Source organism: Cervus canadensis, chromosome 2, assembly GCF_019320065.1.
Source record: "Cervus canadensis isolate Bull #8, Minnesota chromosome 2, ASM1932006v1, whole genome shotgun sequence".
In the NCBI taxonomy this organism is placed as follows: domain Eukaryota; kingdom Metazoa; phylum Chordata; class Mammalia; order Artiodactyla; family Cervidae; genus Cervus; species Cervus canadensis.
The window spans coordinates 2,737,459-2,758,283 of record NC_057387.1 but is presented as its reverse complement, the minus strand read 5'-3'; the positions used below and the strand labels follow the sequence as shown (position 1 = coordinate 2,758,283).

Here is a 20,825-nt window from a genome sequence, read left to right as displayed (position 1 = left end):
CAGAGCTGTAACTTGGGACCTCTAAAAACTTCCTGGTTTTTTCCTCTGAGTGAAATCGGACACCATCACAGAGTTATGAGTAGAGGAGGGACATGAACTGATATTCTATGAAAAAGGATTATTCTGGTTGCTCTCTTGGGAATAGACTACAGGGAAACAGGCACATTTGAACGCTATTATAATAATTCTGCAAAGAATGATGGCAGCTTAGACTCTGGTAGTTAGCAGTGGAGATGATATAAAGTCATCAGACTGTGGATATATCTGAAGGCAGGCCAACAGTACTGGATGTGGCTGTGAGAGAAAAATTAAAGATAACAACAGAAGGATTATGTCCTGAACACCTGGAGGGACAGTGTTACCACTGCCCAAGATTGTGAAGGTTACATACATAATAGGCTTAGAAGTGAGGAACAAGAGTTCAATTTGGACAGGTTAGGTTTGAGATGATTATTAGACCTTCCAGTAGAATTAACAAGTTGATAATTGGATATCTGAATCTTGCATTAAGGATAAAAGACTAAGGACATCCAACTGGAGGTCAATGGCAAATAGAGCACATAAATGAGTTTATTAAAAGAGTACACACGCTGGTCAGAATGGCTGCTATCAAAAAGTCTACAAATGATAAATGCTGGAGAGGGTGCAGAGAAAAGGGAACCCCCTAACACTGGTGGTGGGAATGCAAACTAGTACAGCCGCTATGGAGAACAGTGTGGAGATTCCTTAAAAACTAGAAACAGAACTGCCATCAGTTCAGCTCAGTCGCTCAGTCGTGTCCGACTCTTTGCGACCCCATGAACCACAGCACGCCAGGCCTCCCTGTCCACCACCAACTCCCAGAATCTACCCAAACTCATGTCCATTGAGTTGGACATGCCATCCAACCATCTCATCCTCTGTCGTCCCCTTCTCCTCCCGCCTTCAATCTTTCCCAACATCAGGGTCTTTCCAAATGAGCCAGCTCTTCGCATCAGGTGGCCAAAAGATTGGAGTTTCAGCTTCAACATCAGTCCTTCCAATGAACACTCAGGACTGATCTCCTTTAGCATGGACTGGTTGGATCTCCTTGCAGTCCACGGGACTCTCAAGAGTCTTCTCCAACACCACAGTTCAAAAGCATCAATTCTCCTGTGCTCAGCTTTCTTTATAGTCCAACTCTCACATCCATACATGACTACTGGAAAAACCATAGCCTTGACTAGACGACCCAGCAATCCCACTGCTGGGCATACACACCGAGGAAGCCAGAATTGAAAGAGACACATGTACCCCAATGTTCATCACAGCACTGTTTACAACAGCTAAGACATGGAAGCAACCTAAATGTCCACTGGCAGATGAATGGATAAGAAAGGTGTGGTACATATACACAATGGAATATTACTCAACTATTAAAAAGAACACATTTGAATCAGTTCTTAATGAGGTGGACGAGACTGGAGCTTATTATATAGAGTGAAGGAAGTCAGAAAGAAAAAAACCAAAACAGTATATTAACGCATATATATGGAATTTAGAAAGATGGTAACAATGACCCTATATGCAAGACAGCAAAATAGACAGACTTTTGGGCTCTGTGGGAGAAGGTGAGGGTGGGATGAGTTGAGAGAACAGCACTGAAACATGTATACTACCTTATGTGAAACAGATCGCCAGTCCAGGTTCAAAGCATGAGACGGGGTGCTCAGGGTGCTCAGGGACAACCCTGAGGGATGGGATGGGGAGGGAGGTGGGAGGAGGGTTCAGGATGGGGGACACATGTACACCCATCACTGATTTCATGTCAATGTATGGGAAAAACCACTACAATATTGTAATTAGCCTCCAATTAAAATAAATAAATTAAAAAAAAAAGAATCAGTACAGAAGTTGTGATACATACACACAATGGAGTATTACTCAGCCATAAAAAGGAATGCATTTGAGTCAGTTCTGATGAGGTAGATGAAACTAGAACCTAGTATACAGAATGAAGTGTGTCAGAAAGAGAAAGAGAAATATCATATTCTAACACGTACATATAGAATCTAGAAGAATGGTACTGAAGAACTTTTTTACAGGGCAGCAACTGGTGGCTCAGATGGTAAAGGGTCTGCCTACAATGCGGGAGACCCGGGTTCAATACCTGGGTCAGGAAGATCCTCTGGAGAAGGAAATGGCAACCCACTCCAGTAATCTTGCCTGGAAAAATCCCATGGACAGAGGAGTATGGTGGGTTACAGTCCATGGGGTCAGAAAGAGTCAGACACGCCTGAGGGACCACTAATGGAGAAACAGACACAGAGTACAGACTTATGGACACAGGGAGAGGGGAGGAGAGGGTGAGACATGTGGAAAGAATAACACGGAAACTTATATTACCATATGTAAAATAGATAGCCAGTGGGAATTTGCTGTATGGCTCAGGAAACTCAAACAGGAGCTCATATCAACCTAGAGGGGTGGGATGGGGTGGGATGGGGCAGGAGGGGATATATGTATACTTATGGCTGATTCATGTTGATGTTTGACAGAAAGCAACAAAGTTCTGTAAAGCAATTATCCTTCAATTTAAAAAAAAAAGAGTATAGAGGAAAAAAAAAATTGGGTCACTCCCAGTAAGAGGTCAAGAAGAGGAACCAACAAGGAAACTGCAAAAGAATGACCAATCAACAAAAGCAAAACCAAGAAAGTGGTGTCCTGAAAGCCAAATGAAGAAAGTATAGCAAAGTTTCTGGCTTGTACCATTGGAAGCAAGGAAGTACCATTCTCCAAATACAGAAATCCTAAAAAAGGATCACATGTGTGAAGGTAAAGATAATGAGTTTGGCTTTAAATATGTTGAGGTACATTATCAACACTGAATAAGTGAGGGAACCGTAAACTGTAATTTGAAAGGTCTGGGTTTGGTTTCTAATTCTTTGTTTGCTCTGATACATTAACATGTCATTTAACCTTTCTGAGTCTCAATTTCCTTTTTTACAAAGGAAGAAAAATATTTATACAACAATATTTACACAAATGGTTGCTATGTGGATATCAGAAATGGCATGTTATAAGAAAGAAGACTTCAAACTCCTATGAATACATACAGAAAAGTTATGGAATACTGAAAGTTAAGATGTGAAAGTTAATCTTTACAAGACAGAAGACAGAAAATCAGACCAAGCCCATACGGAACCATCCACATTATACCTCTAGCAGCTCCCTCAGCTGTATCCTGTGGAATTCCTGTCTTATTTCAAAAACAATTCGACTTGCTCTTAACCTTTTTATCAAATATTCCTTCAACCATCAGACCCAACTGAAAATTGGGCTTATCCCTAAAGACATCATTTAACCTTGACACCAATCATAATGACCTGATGTTCTCCAAACACATCTTACTTGTTAAAATTTCCACATTTTTTCACATATGCTATCTTCTTTGCCTGGAACCCTTCCCCATCTCATCCTCTGTCCAAATTCTAACCACCCAAAGACTCCAAGGCTATCTGCATCACAAAGGCTTTCGTGGCCCCTCACAACTGAACGGGATATCTTCTTTAGAATTACCACAACACATAACAAGTACCGCTCCTGTGAGTCGCTCTGCTGAGGTTTGCAGTACATATTTTGCATAAAAGTCTTATATTTCTAAACAGACTTCAAGTCGGATTCACCTTTGTATTCTTACAAAATTTTATAACAGTTGGTGCTACTAAAATACTGTGAACACGCACTTCAGTAAACCTGACTTGTTTCTAAAGGATGTTGGTATACTTACATTTTTTACTCTGTTTTTCCACTTCGGCCTTCAGTCTCTTGTATTTGTCTGTCCTGTAAACCAGGACCCAAGTTATACCTGAAACATTAAAAGCAGCATGCTAACAGAAATGTTTGGAATCGTCACAACAACCCTGTGGTAACAGTGGTTACTGTTAGGTAAGAGTGGATTTCGATCTTTTGCTTTATATTCACTAGTGCTTAACAACTGATGTTCAACCAAAACAACTATGAAACGATTCGAAGTTGTCGCCACAAACACGCCAATGAAATCTACCCTGGACCGGAGAAACCTCGCAATGGATTCCACTCTGGATTCCCTCCCAGTCCTGAAGGTAAGATTCCCTTAAGTAGAGTACATGAGACCCATCCCCACCGCCACCAAAGGAAGCAAGGCTCGTGACTTCTCCCTTGGAGGCTCGAGGGACCCCGGGCCTAGGATCATTCTCTTCCCTCGGGGGTCTGATCACACGCCAAAAATAAACAGCTACTCTCACCCTCGGCGAGCAGAGCCGTGCACACGGAGATAAAAACGATGAGCAGCGTGTCTGCGAACATCGTGCTCATCTCGCGCTTCACTCTCTGCACTCCCACTCTCCACGGGGGAAGCCCTTGACAGCCAGAGAAAGTGAAGCGAAAACGATTTTCCTAGATTTCAGGACCGCGGAGTAACACCCCGACTCTGACAGACAGGAAGTCTCACTTCCGCTTCCTGGGCGCAGCGCCGGAAGTGCTCATTCTGGCGTGCCCTGTTGCCGCGAGAATCCTGCGGAAACCGCGATGCAAGTTTCTGGCGCAGATGGGCTGGCTTTCAAGCCCAACCTCGCGAGAGTTGGAGCTGGAGTGCCTGAGACCTAGTTGTAGCGGTCGGAGTTCATCTGGTAACGTCTGTTAGCTACGGTACTGGGGTGCTCTTTCTTTTCGCCCCGAGTGTGCGTGTTTTGACTCGTCTGCTTGTCTGTGTTTCTGTCTCAGTCCCACATTTAAGGCCGAGTAGATAGTTTAGTTTCGGTTTGCCAAAAGTGGGGAAATTGGCTTCCAAACACACATACCTAAACTCTGTTTAGGTTCCAGGTCACTGGTTTGGGGCTGGAGGCGCGAACATCAGTGAGCCCAAGGCCGCTGACTTCCAGGCACTCCCATCCTAGCAAAGGAGAGAAACTTGTGCATACGATGTGATTAGAACTTTTATAGAGGTGTGATCAGAATGCTGCGGGGACCTGGTCCAGCAGGTGGTCAGAGGGGGTTAATGAAAAGAGTTGAAGCAGTGGCTTAGAGGAGTCAGTGTTGTGGAGAAAGGCAACGCAGTCCTTGAAAATACCTGGTGTGTAATAGAGCAGTGAGCGGCATGTCTTAGGGGGTGGTCATACATACACTCCAAAAACCACCATTACACAGGGTGGGCTTAAGAAAATGGTGGGAGGTACTACAGTGAGTAAGGGAGCACGAACTTGATCTGAAAGGAACCACTGATGCTTGTAACCAATTTACCTTGGAGAATGAGCACCCAGTTTCCAATATCGTCCCATTTTTCAAGAAAATCCCCAAATCCTGAGTTATGCGAAATTTTAAATGTTCTAATCTATAAGTGCTGGTAACTTATTAAAGGACTTCCCTGGTGGCTCAGAAAGTAAAGAATCCGCCTGCCATACAGGAAAAATGGTTGAAGAAAGAAGTTGTCTCAGCAACTTAGTTTCAGCCTTTGCAGCTTTTCCAGACTGATTTATGTCTGTGTGTGTGTATGAAAATCAGGTAGCTGGCAGAACTACCTCCCCTTAACTTGTACTTTATATTCTGTGTTCTTTTCTCCTAAACACCAATGCACTTTATTTATAACTTCCCTGTAACAACTGTATTTGGCCTTTATCTCTTATATATGCATTTCTTGTCTCCTCTTTAGACTTAGTGGCAGACATCCTGTTTCCTTTTAACGACATTGAGCTTCTACTACGTGTGTGAGGATCACTGGTAGACACTATGGTGATTGGAAACGGTAATTAAGATACTATTCCTGACTTCCTTGGAAGTTACATGTTATAATAAGATGTAAGAGAGGTGTTGACTGAAAAAAAAAACAGAAAACAAAAACCACCTTACAACCTCAAAGTTGGGAGTTAACGTTTTTGTTCAGAAGTCTTTCTGAGGCCTTAAGCCCTGAAGGCAGCCAAGAAGCTCTGAGGGACTGCTCCAAAGGGGTATGGGAGGAGCCAGGAGGAGTTTTTACAACAACAACCGGGTTGGAAGTGAAAGGTCACTGCTAATTAAAGAAAAGCCAGACATCTCAAGTTAATGAATTTAGCCATATATGGGAAGATGCTAGAGTCTGGGCTTATTGAAGTTTTTCTTGTGATATGCACCTTAACTATCTAGGTCCAGTATCCTTCCTGAATCCCCTCAGGGTGCACCACTGGGGACAACCGCAGTGGCTGACAGCTTGGTGGTGGGCAGCCTGTTTGTCTCTCTCAGCTCCCTCAGGGCTGAATAGTGGCTGAGGGCTTGGTGTTTGCTGACATGGCAAGTGACGTTTTGCATCCACAGAGATGTTGACAAAATGTTACGAGCACAGAGGAGGGCAAGGTTGGCTCTTTCTAGAGGAGCTAGAAAAGCTTCATCCCATTTGAACTATTCAACTTGGATGGTTTTTATTCAGCTTTGTATCACCCATGGTAAATGTTGAGGTACAACAGAGCATGACCTTTGAAGTTAGACTTGGTTTTCTCTCTTGATTTCCTTTCTGTTTCTTTTTTTTTTTCTTTTTTTGCCATCATGCCACAAGACTTGCTGATCGAACCTGGGGCCCGGCAGTGAAAGCACTGAGTCCTAATCACTGAACCGCCAGGGAGTTCTCTATACCTGGTTTGTAGTACTTGTTTTTCCACTTAATTGACAGCAGTCCTTGAACATGTTAACATCTTTGAGCCTCGATTTCCTTACCTGTAAAATAGTAATAGCATCAACTACATGAAACCATTATGAAGATTAAATTAGAGTATATTATAAAACATATAAAACTGTGGCACGTGCATTTGATCAAATCCAACATGCTATTTTACGTACTGCTAAGAAAGAAAATAATAAAACCATGATTGTAAGATGCATCTCATCCAGAGGTGTTAAAATGTAATAAAAAGCATTTAAATTATTCCTCAGTTAATACTTACTACAAAACTGTCTACTGTTAGGTTAACATTTCCTTCTCTGTGTGTGTTAGTTGCTGAGTCATATCCAGCTCTTTGCGACCCAGTGGATGCATAGGAGCCTGACAGACTCCTCTGTCCATGGAATTCTCCAGGCAAAAATACTGAAGTGTGTTGCCATTCCCTTCTTCAGGGTATCTTCCTGACCAAGGGATTGAACTCTTGTCTTTTATGTCTACTGCATCGGCGGGTGGATTCTTTACCACCAGCGCCACCTGAGAAGCCCTCTCTAGGGCAATGCTGTGACCCTCTTGCTGAAGAATAGTGCTAGAGGCAATTCAATGATGTCTTTATTGCAAGCTACCAGATTCCTTTATCATGTCTTTAAGCACTCAGTTGTACTAATTTTTAAGTTTTAAAGTTTTGTTCCTGAAGACCACTCCAAAAAGTCACTGTCCTGCTCTAATATTTATGACTATTACAAGGCTTATGTCCTGGGACTTCCTCTCACTCTTCTCTAGGATAGGAGTCATTATTTCCTGGACCCACATCTTCTGCCTTAGTTTATACTTTCTTTTTTATTTTGTGGTACAACCTTGAATAACTTTCTGTGCAAGGTAAGCGGGAGCTGAACTTCAGTGTTCTCGCATTACTAGTAGTAACAGTTATACTTACTACCAGGCTTAGCATTGTAAAAGATTATGAGAGAAATCAAATCCCTTCTCTCAACTGAGGTATGAAAGAATATGGCCTTTAGGTTTAAATTGTAACCCTACTTCATGCAACCTGTATTATTTTGGAAGGGAATTTAATTTCTCTGAGCCTCATTTTTTTTTTTAATATGTGAAATGGAGGTAAAAATATCTACTTTCCAGAATACTATAAGGTTTATATAAGGTTAGGGGCAAAGTTCTGGAGTCAGTCTACTTGTCTTCAAGTCTTAGCTTCACCACTCAAGTAGATGTGCACTTTTAGGCAAATTATTTTACTGCACTGTCCCTTGGTTTCCTTAAGTGACATAATAGCACCTAAGTCCAAAGGGTTTTTTTTAAAATTATGTGAGTAAAGTATTTAAAATGGTACTTGGCTCATAGAAAGTTCACAGTAAGTGTTAACTGTTACTCTTGGTTCTTATTAAACCACCTAGCACATAATCCTTGGACTAGTTTTTTCTCATTCTATTCATTTTCCTGGTGACCTTGCTTTCTTCAATAGCTTCAGTTACCATCTATCCACTGGTAGCTGAAATTTTTTTTCTGATTCTCAGACCTAGTATCTAACTGCCAACTAGGCATTTTCATGTGGATATTCCAAACTGAATCTATGCAGTTCTTTCACCCAAACTCCAGTTTTCTCTTCTTCCCTTATACTTACATATATACATATATATATATAAAAAATTTAAGTCTTAAAAAGGACATTCCAATACATGCTACAACATAGATGAGCCTTGAAGACATATGCGGAGTGAAATAAGCCAGTTACAAAAGGATAAATACTGTGTGATTCCACTATGAGGTACTTAGAGTAGTCAATCCATAGACATAGAAAGTAGAATGGTGGATGATCAGGACTGGGAAGAGGAGAGAGAGAAGAGTTATTGTTTAATAGGCACAGAATTTCAGTTTGGGAAGATGAAAAGTTCTGAAGATGGATGTGGTGGCTGATTGTTGTTCAGCAATATGAATGAATTGGACTCTTGTTGAGTAAGAGGGTTACTCCATTCCTTCTAAGGGATTCTTACCCATAGTAGTATACATAATGATCATCTGAATTAAATTTGCCAATTCCCATCCATCTTACTTTACTGATTCCTAAGATGTCAGTATTCAGTCTTGTCATCTCCTGCTTGACCATTCCAATTTACCTTGATTCATGGACCTAACATTGCAGGTTCCTATGCAGTATTGTTCTTTATAGCATTGGAATTTACTGTCACCACCAGACACATCCACAACTGAGTGTTGGATGCACTTTAGCCCAGTTGCTTCGTGGTTTTGGCTTTTGTTTTTTCAGCCCTTCATTCTTTCTGGAGCTGTTGGTAATTGCTCCAGGGTCGTATCTTTTTGCCTTTTCTTACTGTCAGTGGGGTTCTCACGGCAAGAGCATTGGAATGGTCCTCATTTCCTCTTTCCTGCACGGCATGGCTCATAGCTTCATAGACTTATGCAAGCCTCTTCAACATGTCAAAGCTGTTATCCATGAAGGGGGACCTGTACCCTGAGACACAGTTAAAAAGGTAGGCTTGATATTGTGCATACGGTACCATGAATTTTAAAAGATTTTGTTAATTTGGACCATATCTAGAGGATATGGATCAGCAGAATCTTTTGATCCTTGTGGGAGTGTAAATTGGTACAGCCCCCTTCAAAAGTTTGTCATTACCCTGTAGAGATAAACATTTGCGTACCCCATGACCTACCATTTTGCTCCTAGGTATATACCCAAAAGAAACTTGGAACAGGATATATACGAGATTGTTCATATGAGCATTCTCTTTAATATCAAAATCTTAAAACAACCGAAGTGCTCATACACAAATAGAGAATAGATAAATTAGGATATATACTCTAGATTATACAGTACTATAGTTATAGTCCTTAATAGTGGGCTTTCCAGTGGGCTCAGTAGGTAAAACGTCTGCAATGCAGGAGATGCAGGTTTGATCCCTGGGTCAGGAGGATCCTCTGGAGGAGGGTATGGCAACCCACTCCAATATTCTTGCCTGGAGAATCCCATGGACAGAGGAGCCTGACAGGCTACAGTCCATGGGGTCACAAAGAGTCGGACACAACTGAAGCAATTGAGCATGCACACAAGCGTGCCTCGATTAATCCTATCAATACAATATTGAGTGAAAAGAATGTAAGGATTACATACAGCATGATGTAGACTTTATAATGTTAATAACTTCTAAGTTCCCCACCCAACAGTATTTAGGAATATATATATATATATGTACATATACATAGGTGATAATAAAAAGAAAAGCAGGAAAATGATTGTTTTTAATATATACATGTCTTTAAGTATAGTTGACTTACAGTGCTTCAGGTGCACAGCAAGCTTATACATATACACATGTATTTTTGAGATTATTTTCCATTATAGGTTATTGCAAGATCTTTACTAGAGTTCCCTGTGCTATACAATTGCATATTTTTTTAATTAGAAATCTAGCATTCTATTCATACTAAGTCAAATAAGTGGAATCAAAATGTCATAAATGTTTCAATTAGGCAAAATTTCATAAGTTCTCTAAAATATATATATTATACATATTATATGTATGTGCTACAGTCCATGGGTTTGCAAAGAGTCAGACATGACTGAGTGACTGAACTGAACTGAAAATATATATACAAAAAATATATATATACAAAATGTTTTTTATATATACAAAATATATATATCTATATATGGCTCAGAGGTTAAAGTGTCTGCCTGCAATTCAGGAAACCTGGGTTCAATCCCTGGGTCCGGAAGATCCCCTGGAGAAGGAAATGGCAACCCACTCCAGTATTCTTGCCTGGAGAATCCCATGGATGGAGGAGCCTGGTGGATTACAGTCCACGGGGTTACAAAGAGTTGGACACGACTGAGCAATTTCACATGTATATATCAAGCTACTATGCTTGATAAAGCCTTGAGAAAGGACATACAAAAAAAAAAAAAAGAAGGAGAAATTGGAAAACTAATTGAAATAGAAAAACTGAAACAACCTAGATAAAGTAAAAGATCATCATATAGTACAGTTGTTTTTAAACATGACTGCTCATTAGAAACATCTGGAGCTCTGGAGAAAATAAAACAATACCTGGGCGTTTGTATTTTTCAAAAAATTCCAAGATAACCAAGATATGCATCAGGATTTTAAAAAGTGATTACAGGTTTTTCTATTAAATAGTAGTTTTGGTGATACAGAGTTCTATTATTTTTCTATTGACCAATCATGCTACAGTGGTATTAACTGAGTAATAGTTATGTAATCACAATAGTAAAAAATATTTATCAGTTTTCACAGTCAGTAGACAAAAAAGATCATTACATTGCGAGCCGTAATGGGAACATGATTAACCTAACAGTATAAAACAATGTATGTAATACAATTTGGGGGTCAAGCAAGTGATGTGGTAAGTGGAATTGCATATATGCACATTTAACTACTGGGGCTTCCCAGGCGGTGCTAGTGGTGAAGAACCTGCCTGCCAGTGTAAGAGACATAAGAGAAGTGGGTTTGATCCCTGAATTAAGATGATCCCCTGGAGGAGAGCATAGCAGTCCACTCCAGTATTCTTGCCTGGAAAATCCCATGGACAGAGGAGCCTGGTGGGCTACAGTCTGTAGGGTTGCAAAGAGTTGAACATGACTGAAGTGACTTAGCATGCACACATGTATATCTAATATACACTCCATATCTTCCCAGCCAGTCTCTTTTGGTTGGTGCATTTAATCCATTTACACTTAAGGTAATTTTCTATATGTATGATCCTATTACCATTTTCTTAATTGTTTTGGGTTTATTTTCTGTAGGTCTTACTCCTTCTTTTGTGTTTCCTGGCCTAGAGAAGTTCCTTTATCATTTGTTGTAAAGCTGGTTTGGTGGTGCTAAATTCTCTTAACTTTTGCTTGTCTGAAAAGCTTTTGATTTCTCCATCAAATCTGAAGGAGAGTCTTACTGGATATAGTAGTCTTGGTTGTAGATTCTTCCCTTTAATTGGTTTAAATGTCTCATACCATTCCCTTCTGGCTTATAGAGTTTCTGTTGAGAAATTAGCTGATAGCCTGGTGGGAGTTCCCTGGTATGTTATTTCTCACTTTTCCCTTGTTGCTTTTAGTATTTTATCTTTGTCTTTTTGTCAGTTTGATTACTATGTGTCCTGATTACTATGTGTCCTCTTTGGCTTTTTCCTGCCTGTGACTCTTTGTGCTTCCGCAATTTGGTTGACTATTTCCTTTCCCATGTCAGGGAAATTTTCATCTATTATCTCTTCAAATGTTTTCTCAAGTCCTTTCTCTCTCTCTTCACCTTCTGGGACTGCTATATTGTGAATGTTGGTGCATTTAATGTTGTCCCAGAGCTCTCTCAGGGTGTCTTCATTTCTTATTCTTTTTTCTATTCTGTTCTGCAGCAGTGATTTCACCATTCTGTCCTCGAGGTCATTTATCCAGCCTTCTGCCTCAGTAATTCTATTTATTCCTTCTAGTGTATTATTCTTATTCATCTCTACTTTCCTGAGATCCTGAATTTGGTTGTTTTTTAGTTGTTTAATTGTTTCCCTGGGGTTTTATCTTGTCCCGTCATCTGGGGCATAACATTCTGCTCTTTCATCCTCATTGACTTCCTGTAATGTGATTTTTGTGGGACTGTGGTTCTTGCTTCTTCTCTGCCCTCTGATGGAGAAGGCTAAGAGGCTGGTGTAAGCTTCCTGATGGGAGGGACTGGTGGTGGGAAAAACTAGATCTTGCTCTGGTGGGAAGGGCTTTGCTCAGTTAAGCTTTAATCCAATTATCTGCTTGATGGTTGGGGTCGTACTCCCTCCCTGGTAGTTGTTTGACCTGAGGCAACCCAGCCCAGGGGGTCTCAGTCAGTTCAGTTCAGTCGCCCAGTCCTGTCTGACTCTTTGTGACACCATGAACCGCAGCTCGCCAGGCCTGCCTGTCCATCACCAACTCCTGGAGTTTACTCAAACTCATGTGCATTGAGTCGGTGATGCCATCCAGCCATCTCATCCTCTGTCGTCCCCTTCTCCTCCTGCCCCCAATCCCTCCCAGCATCAGAGTCTTTTCCAGTGAGTAAACTCTTCGTATGAGGTGGCCAAAATACTGGAGTTTGAGCTTCAGCATCAGTCTTTCCAATGAACACCCAGGACTGATCTCCTTTATGATGGACTGGTTGGATTTCCTTGCAGTCCAAGGGACTCTCAAGAGTCTTCTCCAACACCACAGTTCAAAAGCATCAGTTCTTCGGCGCTCAACTTTCTTTATAGTCCAACTCTCACATCCATACATGACCACTGGAAAAACCATAGCCTTGACTAGACGGACCTTTGTTGGCAAAGTAATGTCTCTGCTTTTCAATATGCTGTCTAGGTTGGTCACAACTTACCTTCCAAGGAGTAAGCGTCTTAATTTCATGGCTGCAGTCACCATCTGCAGTGATTTTGCAGCCCAAAAAAATAAAGTCTGACACTATTTCCACTGTTTCCCCATCTATTCCCATGAAATGATGGGACTAGATGCCATGATCTTAGTTTTCTGAATGTTGAGCTTTAAGCCAACTTTTTCACTCTCCTCTTTCACTTTCATCAAGAGGCTCTTTAGTTCTTCTTCACTTTCTGCCATAAGGGTGGCATCATCTGCATATATGAGGTTATTGATATTTCTCCCAGCAGTCTTGATTCCAGCTTGTGCTTCTTCCAGCCCATCAGTTTCTCATGATGTAGTCTGCATATACATTAAGCAGGGTGACAATATACAGCCTTGACATACTCCTTTTCCTATTTGGAACCAGTCTGTTGTTCCATGTCTAGTTCTAACTGTGGCTTCCTGACCTGCATACAGGTTTCTCGAGAGGCAGGTCAGGTGGTCTGGTATTCCCATCTTTCAGAATTTTCCACAGTTTATTGTGATCCACACAGTCAAAGGCTTTGGCATAGTCAATAAAGCAGAAATAGATGTTTTTCTGGAACTCTCTTGCTTTTTCGATGATCCAGTGGATGTTGGCAATTTGATCTCTGGTTTCTCTGCCTTTCCCAAAATCAGCTTGAACATCTGGAAGTTCACGGTTCAGGTATTGCTGAAGCCTGGCTTGGAGAATTTTGAGCATTACTTTACTAGCGTGTGAGATGAGTGCAATTGTATGGTAGTTTCAGCATTCTTTGGCATTGCCTTTCTTTGGGATTGGAATGAAAACTGACCTTTTCCAGTCCTGTGGCCATTGCTGTTTTCCAAATTTGCTGGCATATTGAGCGCAGCACTTTCACAGCATCATCTTTCAGGATTTGAAATAGCTCAACTGGAATTCCATTACCTCCACTAATTTTGTGCATAGTGATGCTTCCTAAGGCCCGCTTGACTTCACATTCCAGGATGTCTGGCTCTAGGTGGGTGATCACACCATGGTGATTATCTGGGTCCTGAAGATCATTTTTTTATAGCTCTTCTGTGTATTCTTGCCACCTCTTCTTAATATCTGCTGCTTCTGTTAGGTCCATACCATTTCTGTCCTTTATTGAACCCATCTTTGCATGAAATGTTCCCTTGGTATCTCTAATTTTCTTGAAGAGATCTCTAGTCTTTCCCATTCTGTTGTTTTCCTCTATTTCTTTGAATTGATTGCTGAGGAAGACTTTCTTATCTCTCCTTGCTATTTTTTGGAACTCTGCATTCAGATGGGAATATCTTTCCTTTTCTCCTTTACTTTTCGTTTCTCTTCTTTTCACAACTACTTGTAAGGCCTCCTCAGACAACCATTTTGCCTTTTTGCATTCCTTTTCCATCGGAATGGTCTTTATCCCTGTCTCCTGTACAACGTCACGAACCTCCGTCCATAGTTCATCAGTCACTCTGTCTATCCGATATAGTCCCTTAAATCTATTTCTCACTTCCACTGTATAGTCATAATGGATTTGATTTAGGTCATACCTGAATGGTCTAGTGGTTTTCCCTCCTTTCTTCAATTTAAGTCTGAATTTGGCAATAAGGAGTTCATGATCTGAGCCATAGTCAGCTCCCGGTCTTGTTTTTGCTGACTGTATAGAGCTTCTCCATCTTTGGCTGTGAAGAATATAATCAATCTGATTTTGGTGTTGACCATCTGGTGATGTCCATGTGTAGAGTCTTCTCTTGTGCTGTTGGAAGAGGGTGGTTGCTATGACCAGTGCGTTCTCTTGGCAAAACTCTGTTAGCCTTTGCCTTGCTTCCTTCCGTACTCCAAGGCCAAATTTGCCTGTTACTCCAGGTGTTTCTTGACGTCCTACTTTGCCCAGGGGTCTAAAGTATGATTGATGGCAACCTCCAAGAGGAACCTCCAACTGGGACATTCCCAGACAGGTGCTCCCAGTCCCTGTGTCCCTGTGGTGGGCCTCTGCTGATCCATGCCTCCACAGGAAATGGTTCAACACTAGCAGATAATTTTAGTTCAGTCTCCTGGGGGATAACTGCTCGTTTCTTCTGGGTCTTGGTGTGTGCAAGATTTTGTTTGTGCCCTCTAAGAGTGGAGTCTCTGTTTTTCCCAGTCCCGTGGAAGTCCTATAATCAAATTCCACTGGCCTTCAAGGTCAGATTCCCTGGGGGTTCGCAGTCCCTTTGTTGGATCCCCAGGCTGGGAAGCCTGCTGTGGGGTTCAGAACCTTCACAACAGTTGGAGAATTTCTTTGGTATTATTGTTCTCCAGTTTGTGGGTCACCCACCTTGCAGATATGAGATTTGATTTTATTATGGTTGTACCCCTCCTACTATCTCACTGCGGCTTCTTCTTTGTCTTTGGACCTTTGTTTTGAGGGGGTGGGTGGCTTCACTGATAGCTCAGTTGGTAAAGAATCCCCTGCAATGCAGGAGACCCTGGTTCGATTCCTGGGTTGGAAAGAGCCCCTGGAGAAGGGAACGGCTACCCACTCCAGTATTCTTGGGTTTCCCTTGTGGCTCAGCTGGTGAAGAATCTGCCTGCAATGCAGGAGACCTGGGTTTGATCCCTAGGTTGGGAAGATCCCCTGGAGAAGGGAATGTCTACCCACTCCAGTATTCTGGTGTGGAGAATTTCATGGACTGTATACTCCATGGGGTTTCAAAGAGTCAGACATGACTGAGCGAGTTTCACATCACATCATTTTTTGGTTTGTTCCAGAGTCGTCCTGTTGTTGAATGTTCAACAGCTAATTGTGATTTTGGTGTTCTCGCAGGAGGAGATAAGTGCATCCTTCTACTCTGCCATCTTGAAGAATGATGATTTAGATAGTGGTACTTTGAATAGGAAGAGGCTGGATGATGCAGTGGAGGGTCAAAGAGGTGAATGTAAATGTAAATTCATGTTCTAGTTTTCACGTTGGTAATTTCGTGGGTTTTTTTTTTTAATTACTTTTTGGCTACACTGGGTCTTCATTGCTGTGCTGCATGGGCATTCTCATTGCAGTGAGCAGGGCTGCTCCCTAGTTGCAGTGGGCTTCTCAGTGTGGTGGCCTCTCTCGTGGAGCACAGCTTGTGTGGTACGCAGACTTCACTAGTTGTGGTACAGAGGCTTAGTTGCCTCTCAGCAAGTGGAAATTTCCCAGACCAGGGATTAAACCCGTGCCTCTGCATTGGTAGGTCCTAATCACTGGACCACCAAGAAAGTCCTGTTGTATTATTTTAAATGAAAGAATTGTCAACTAAAAAAAAGATGTACAACTTGAGAGTTATGAGTTAAGATTTATTTGGGGCAAAAAGAGAACTGCCGCCTGGGAGGCAGTATCACAGATAGCTCTGAGAGACTCCTCCAAAGCAACAGTGGGGGAAAGACAATATATAAGTTTTTGGTGAAGGGGGAGTTCAATACCATGAAGCACTCAATTTACAAGAGGTTTTTTGTTAGTCATGAGGGTCTGATGTCACCATGAAGGGATTTAGTGCTTCTCTAGATATGAGAAGATGCAAGGATTGAGATCATAAAATCTGTTCCTAAAAACACCCAACTATCTAAAGACCTATCTCACCAGATTCCCTGGAGCAGAGAGTGCCTCACTCCACCCTGACCTCCCTCAGGGGTTGTTGAAGGTCAGCAGCTATAGCAGCGTGGGGTTCAATCTCGGTAGAGGCAGATGGCAAATGCCTTGTTGTTCAGGCATTGGTGATGCTCTTGGTAAGTGCCAGTTTGTAGTTGACAGAATGAATGAAGGCGTGAGGGCCTTGAATGAACGCTTGCTGAGATTGTGTCAGGAGCCAAGAATAATAGTAAATCTAATTCTCTGCATCTGAGCTTAAAAGTATTTTTTCTTTTTGCATTTAACTCTATATCTGCTTGATATTGCTGAAGAAAAGGAGGGGGAAGTAATCTTTTAAATTACTTGCTATCAAGCAAAAATGATACTCTAGAAAAATTTCACATTTCTCATGTGGCTTCAAGTACCCTCTAATTGACTGCCACACTTTTGCCTGAGCATTTAGATATCTCAAGTGTAAAAGAGCTGTGATAGTGGAAAGACACCAAAATATCTTGAGTTTGGATAGGAATTTTGCAAAATAATCTCTGTTTCTTTTTAAGATTAGTCTGCCAGCTTTACATAGGATAGATTTATTTGGAGGAGAGTTGCAATCAGTAAAACCAACTATCAGGTTATTATCATGATACAATTTTTCAAGTGAGGATGCCCTGGACTAAATTGAGTAGTAATTAGCAGAAACTGACAAGAAAGAGAAAAATCCAAGAGAGTTTTGAAGGATGAAATATTAATTCTTAGAATTAAATAAAATGGGGTAAACAAGAATTCTAAGGTTCTAAGCATTCTGAGGTTTGTACCAGAGGCATTTCTAGGTATACTGAGACCTAGGGAAGTGAAAGTCACTCAGTCGTGTCTGACTCTTTGCGACCCCATGGATCATACAGTCCATGGCATTCTTCAGGCCAGGATACTGGAGTAGGTAGCCTTTCCGTTCCCCAGCGTATCTTCTCCTGATACAGAGCGTGGGCTCCGGGCACCGGCTTACTTGCCCCACAGCATGTGGGATCTTCCCAGACCGTGGCTCAAACCTGGATCCCCTGCATTGGCAAGTGGGTTCCTAACCACTGAACCCCAAGGGAAGTCCAGTCTCAGAATTTTAACCTTTGTTTTGACAAGCTTGACATAGAGTGTCTGGGTAGCCTTTTAAGAGAGGAAAATACAAAAAATTCAGTTTTGACGATAAACTTCTATAATCCTAAGAATTAGAAGAGGCCTTTGAAAATGCTTGAATACCTAGACTAATCACGTTCCTTTTCTGATGTGTGAGTTTGGGCCGTCTTAATGGAAGACTAAAATATGAGGTGACTTTTCCCTTTACGAATACACATTGTCACACTTCCTCAGTATTCCTGTAATAGACTGTTGGCCAATAATTCACTCGCACTCACTGCTTAGACTCATACCCACCTTAGTGATTCACTTTGCTGCCAAAAAGTTGTGGAAAAACATAAATACCATAAACAATGCTATTAATATTCATAGCTTCATTTCTCTGACTCCAGGCCATTTTTAGGATCTCATTCACCTATGCATTTAGTATAGGGCATATTAGTAGATACACAAAAATATTTGTCAAAGAGATGAAATACATATTCTACACACAAAAGCATTCCACCAAAGCACAGGGAAATTTTAACTTTCCGTTCTTGTGGTGTAGGTCATTCAGCCTTTCCCAGACAGAGGGAAATTGTTCTGTATGGGACAAATTAGAACTTTTTCATTCATTTCAATATGATTCTCATACATTTTTATGTCTCAGGGTTCTCTCTTGAATCTCATGCAAATAATTCATTCCATAATGTTTTCAACATAGAGGCCAGTTGGCTATTTCACATAAAACTTCCTAAATGAATGTACCATAGTGATTTTACTTTTATCTAGGTCTGATCTTCAACTTTGAAAGTTCAGAAACTTCATTATATGGATATGTATGAAATTGATCAGATTTCCATGAAACTAGGTTGAAAGAAAGTGACTTTATCCCTGGAATTTAGATTAATGTGACATCGTAGGGACTTGCCTGGTGGTCCAGTAGCTAAGACTCCATGCTCCCAACACAGGGGGCCCAGATTCAATCCCTGGTCAGGGAACTATATCCCACATGTTGCAACTAAGAGTTCAAATGCTACAACTAAAAGATCGTGCATGCTGCAACAAGATTGAAGATCCAGTGTGCTGCAACTGAGACCTGGGACAACCATTAGTAAATAAATAAATATGTATTTTCAAAAATAAAACATTGAATGTTCTCAGTAAGTGTTTTCATTAATGACAAAGTAAGAGGCGATAAAATGAAAGTTGGTTAGAGTTATTTCCAGATAATTTAGTACAGGTATACCATAAGACTTATAAAAAGCGAGAGAAATAAGTAGGGCTTTGAATTGCAGGTGAAACATAGTCCAAATTTTTATTCAAAAGACAGCAGAACCTTTGAAGATTTTAGAGCAAAAAAAAAAAAAAAGTGATATGATCAAACTGGTGCCTTAGGAGAAAGAATTTGGCAACACAATTCAGAATGGAAGGCAGATTAATTCGAAGACCATACTGACATCTAGACAAACAAAAAAGAGCCAGATCTAGGGTGTCAGTGAAAAGAATGATGACTACTAGAAACCAGGAAGGTTATTCATGGGACTAACTTAGCATGGCTTAGGGAATAGAGAAGGGAGAATTGGCAAAAATTATTTTGGTGTTTCTAGTGTGGCAGATGGGAAAATATATGCATAAAAATCTTCTTTTATAAACTCAGCTTGGTCTTGTATGCTCTTTGCAATCTTTTTAATCTCATTTGCTACACCCTTATTCCATTCCCTTTGTAGAATCTTTCTCACATCTTTCATTACATTGTAGCTCATCTCATTTTTATTCAATAAGGTCAACTTTTACTTCTCACAAATTTAAGGTAGTTTGTGGTAGACTCTTCTCTGTGTTTCATTTGGGATGTTTTCTAGTGCTTTAAATTCACTAATCAGTCTTCTATAATACCTAATATACTGTCACTTTTATACTGTGTGTTTCATTTCTATGAGTTTGATTTGTGGTCTTTTTCCTATATCTTACATGTCTCTTTTTGGCATATACAGTCTTTCCTAGCTTCTTGCAATTCAGATATAACACTGTTTTATATGTTGTTAACTACCTCCTTAGATCCAAGAATCTCAACTAATGCCAAATAGGATAAGTTAAAGAAAAAGGCACATCAAGGCACATTACAATTGCATTGCTGAAAAGCACTGATAAAAGAGAAAATTGAAAAGCAATAAGAGGAACAAAAATACACATATTATAAACAAAGAAACAAAAATAAAATGACAGCAACTTTCTCATTAGAACCTAACCAAGTCAGGTGATAGAATATTTTTAATATGCTGAAAATAACTGATTCTTCCTGTTACAAAAATATTCTTCAAAATTAAGGTAAGATAAAGATATTTTTAGAAAAGTCTGAGATAAATGGTCACTAATATATTGTACTACAGTAAAAGAAGTATTACTCCAGGCTGAAGGGAGATGATACAAGATTGAAAGCTGGGTTTATACAAAGGAATGAAGGTGCCAGAAATAGTAAACCCAGTAAATATACTGACTTTCATAAATAGAGCATTGACAGATTTTCTCTTCTTCGGCTCCAAAATCACTGCGGATGGTGACTGCAGCCATGAAACTAGAAGGTGCTTGCTCCACTACAAAAAAAGTTAGTGGATGTGATGGAATTCCAGTTGAGCTATTTAAAATCCTAAAAGATGGTGCTGTGAAAGTGCTACACTGAATATGCCAGCAAATTTGGAAAACTCAGCAGTGGCCACAGGACTGGAAAAGGTCAGTTTTCATTCTAGTTCCAAAGAAAGGCAATGTCAAAGAATGCTCAAACTCCCGCACAATTGCACTCATCTCACATGCTAGCCAAGTAATGCTCAAAATTCTCCAAGCCAGGCTTCAACAGTATGTGAATTGTGAACTTTCAGATGTTCAAGCTAGATTTAGAAGAGGCAGAGGATCAAATTACCAACATCCGCTGAATAATCAAAAAAGCAATAGAGTTCCAGAAAAACATCTACTTTTGCTTAATTGACTATGCCAAAGCCTTTGACTGTATGGGTCACAATAAACTGGAAAATTCTTCAAGAGATGGCAATACCAGACCACCTGAACTGCCACCCAGTAAATCTGTATGCAGGTCAGGAAGCAACAGTTAGAACTGGACATGGAACAACAGACTGGTTCCAAATAGGAAAAGGAGTAT

The 20,825-nt window shown here is 40.7% G+C and overlaps 1 protein-coding gene and 1 long non-coding RNA gene across 6 annotated transcripts in view; one reads left to right on the top strand and one right to left on the bottom strand.

Annotated features, from left to right (window-relative positions):
* TMCO1 (transmembrane and coiled-coil domains 1) overlaps positions 1-4,465 on the bottom strand; it is a 68,581-nt gene extending 64,116 nt beyond the window's left edge. Inside the window, exons 1-2 of the mRNA XM_043450438.1 lie at positions 4,245-4,465; positions 3,749-3,826 (exon numbers count right to left, since the gene is read on the bottom strand). Of these exons, the coding sequence (XP_043306373.1) occupies positions 3,749-3,826; positions 4,245-4,314 (148 nt within the window). The 5' untranslated portion in view covers positions 4,315-4,465. The remainder of the gene's footprint in view (positions 1-3,748; positions 3,827-4,244) is intronic.
* A 70-nt stretch (positions 4,466-4,535) lies between these two features.
* LOC122429796 overlaps positions 4,536-20,825 on the top strand; it is a 49,926-nt gene continuing 33,636 nt past the window's right edge. Inside the window, exons 1-4 of one of the 5 annotated variants that reach the window (XR_006266142.1) lie at positions 4,536-4,647; positions 5,648-5,740; positions 6,524-6,603; positions 15,788-16,509. This is a non-coding gene — a long non-coding RNA (uncharacterized LOC122429796). Of the gene's footprint in view, positions 4,648-5,647; positions 5,741-6,523; positions 6,890-13,197; positions 13,213-15,732; positions 16,510-20,825 lie in introns of those variants that run through there. The other 4 variants (XR_006266146.1, XR_006266143.1, XR_006266149.1 and 1 more) reach the window with 4 other exon arrangements.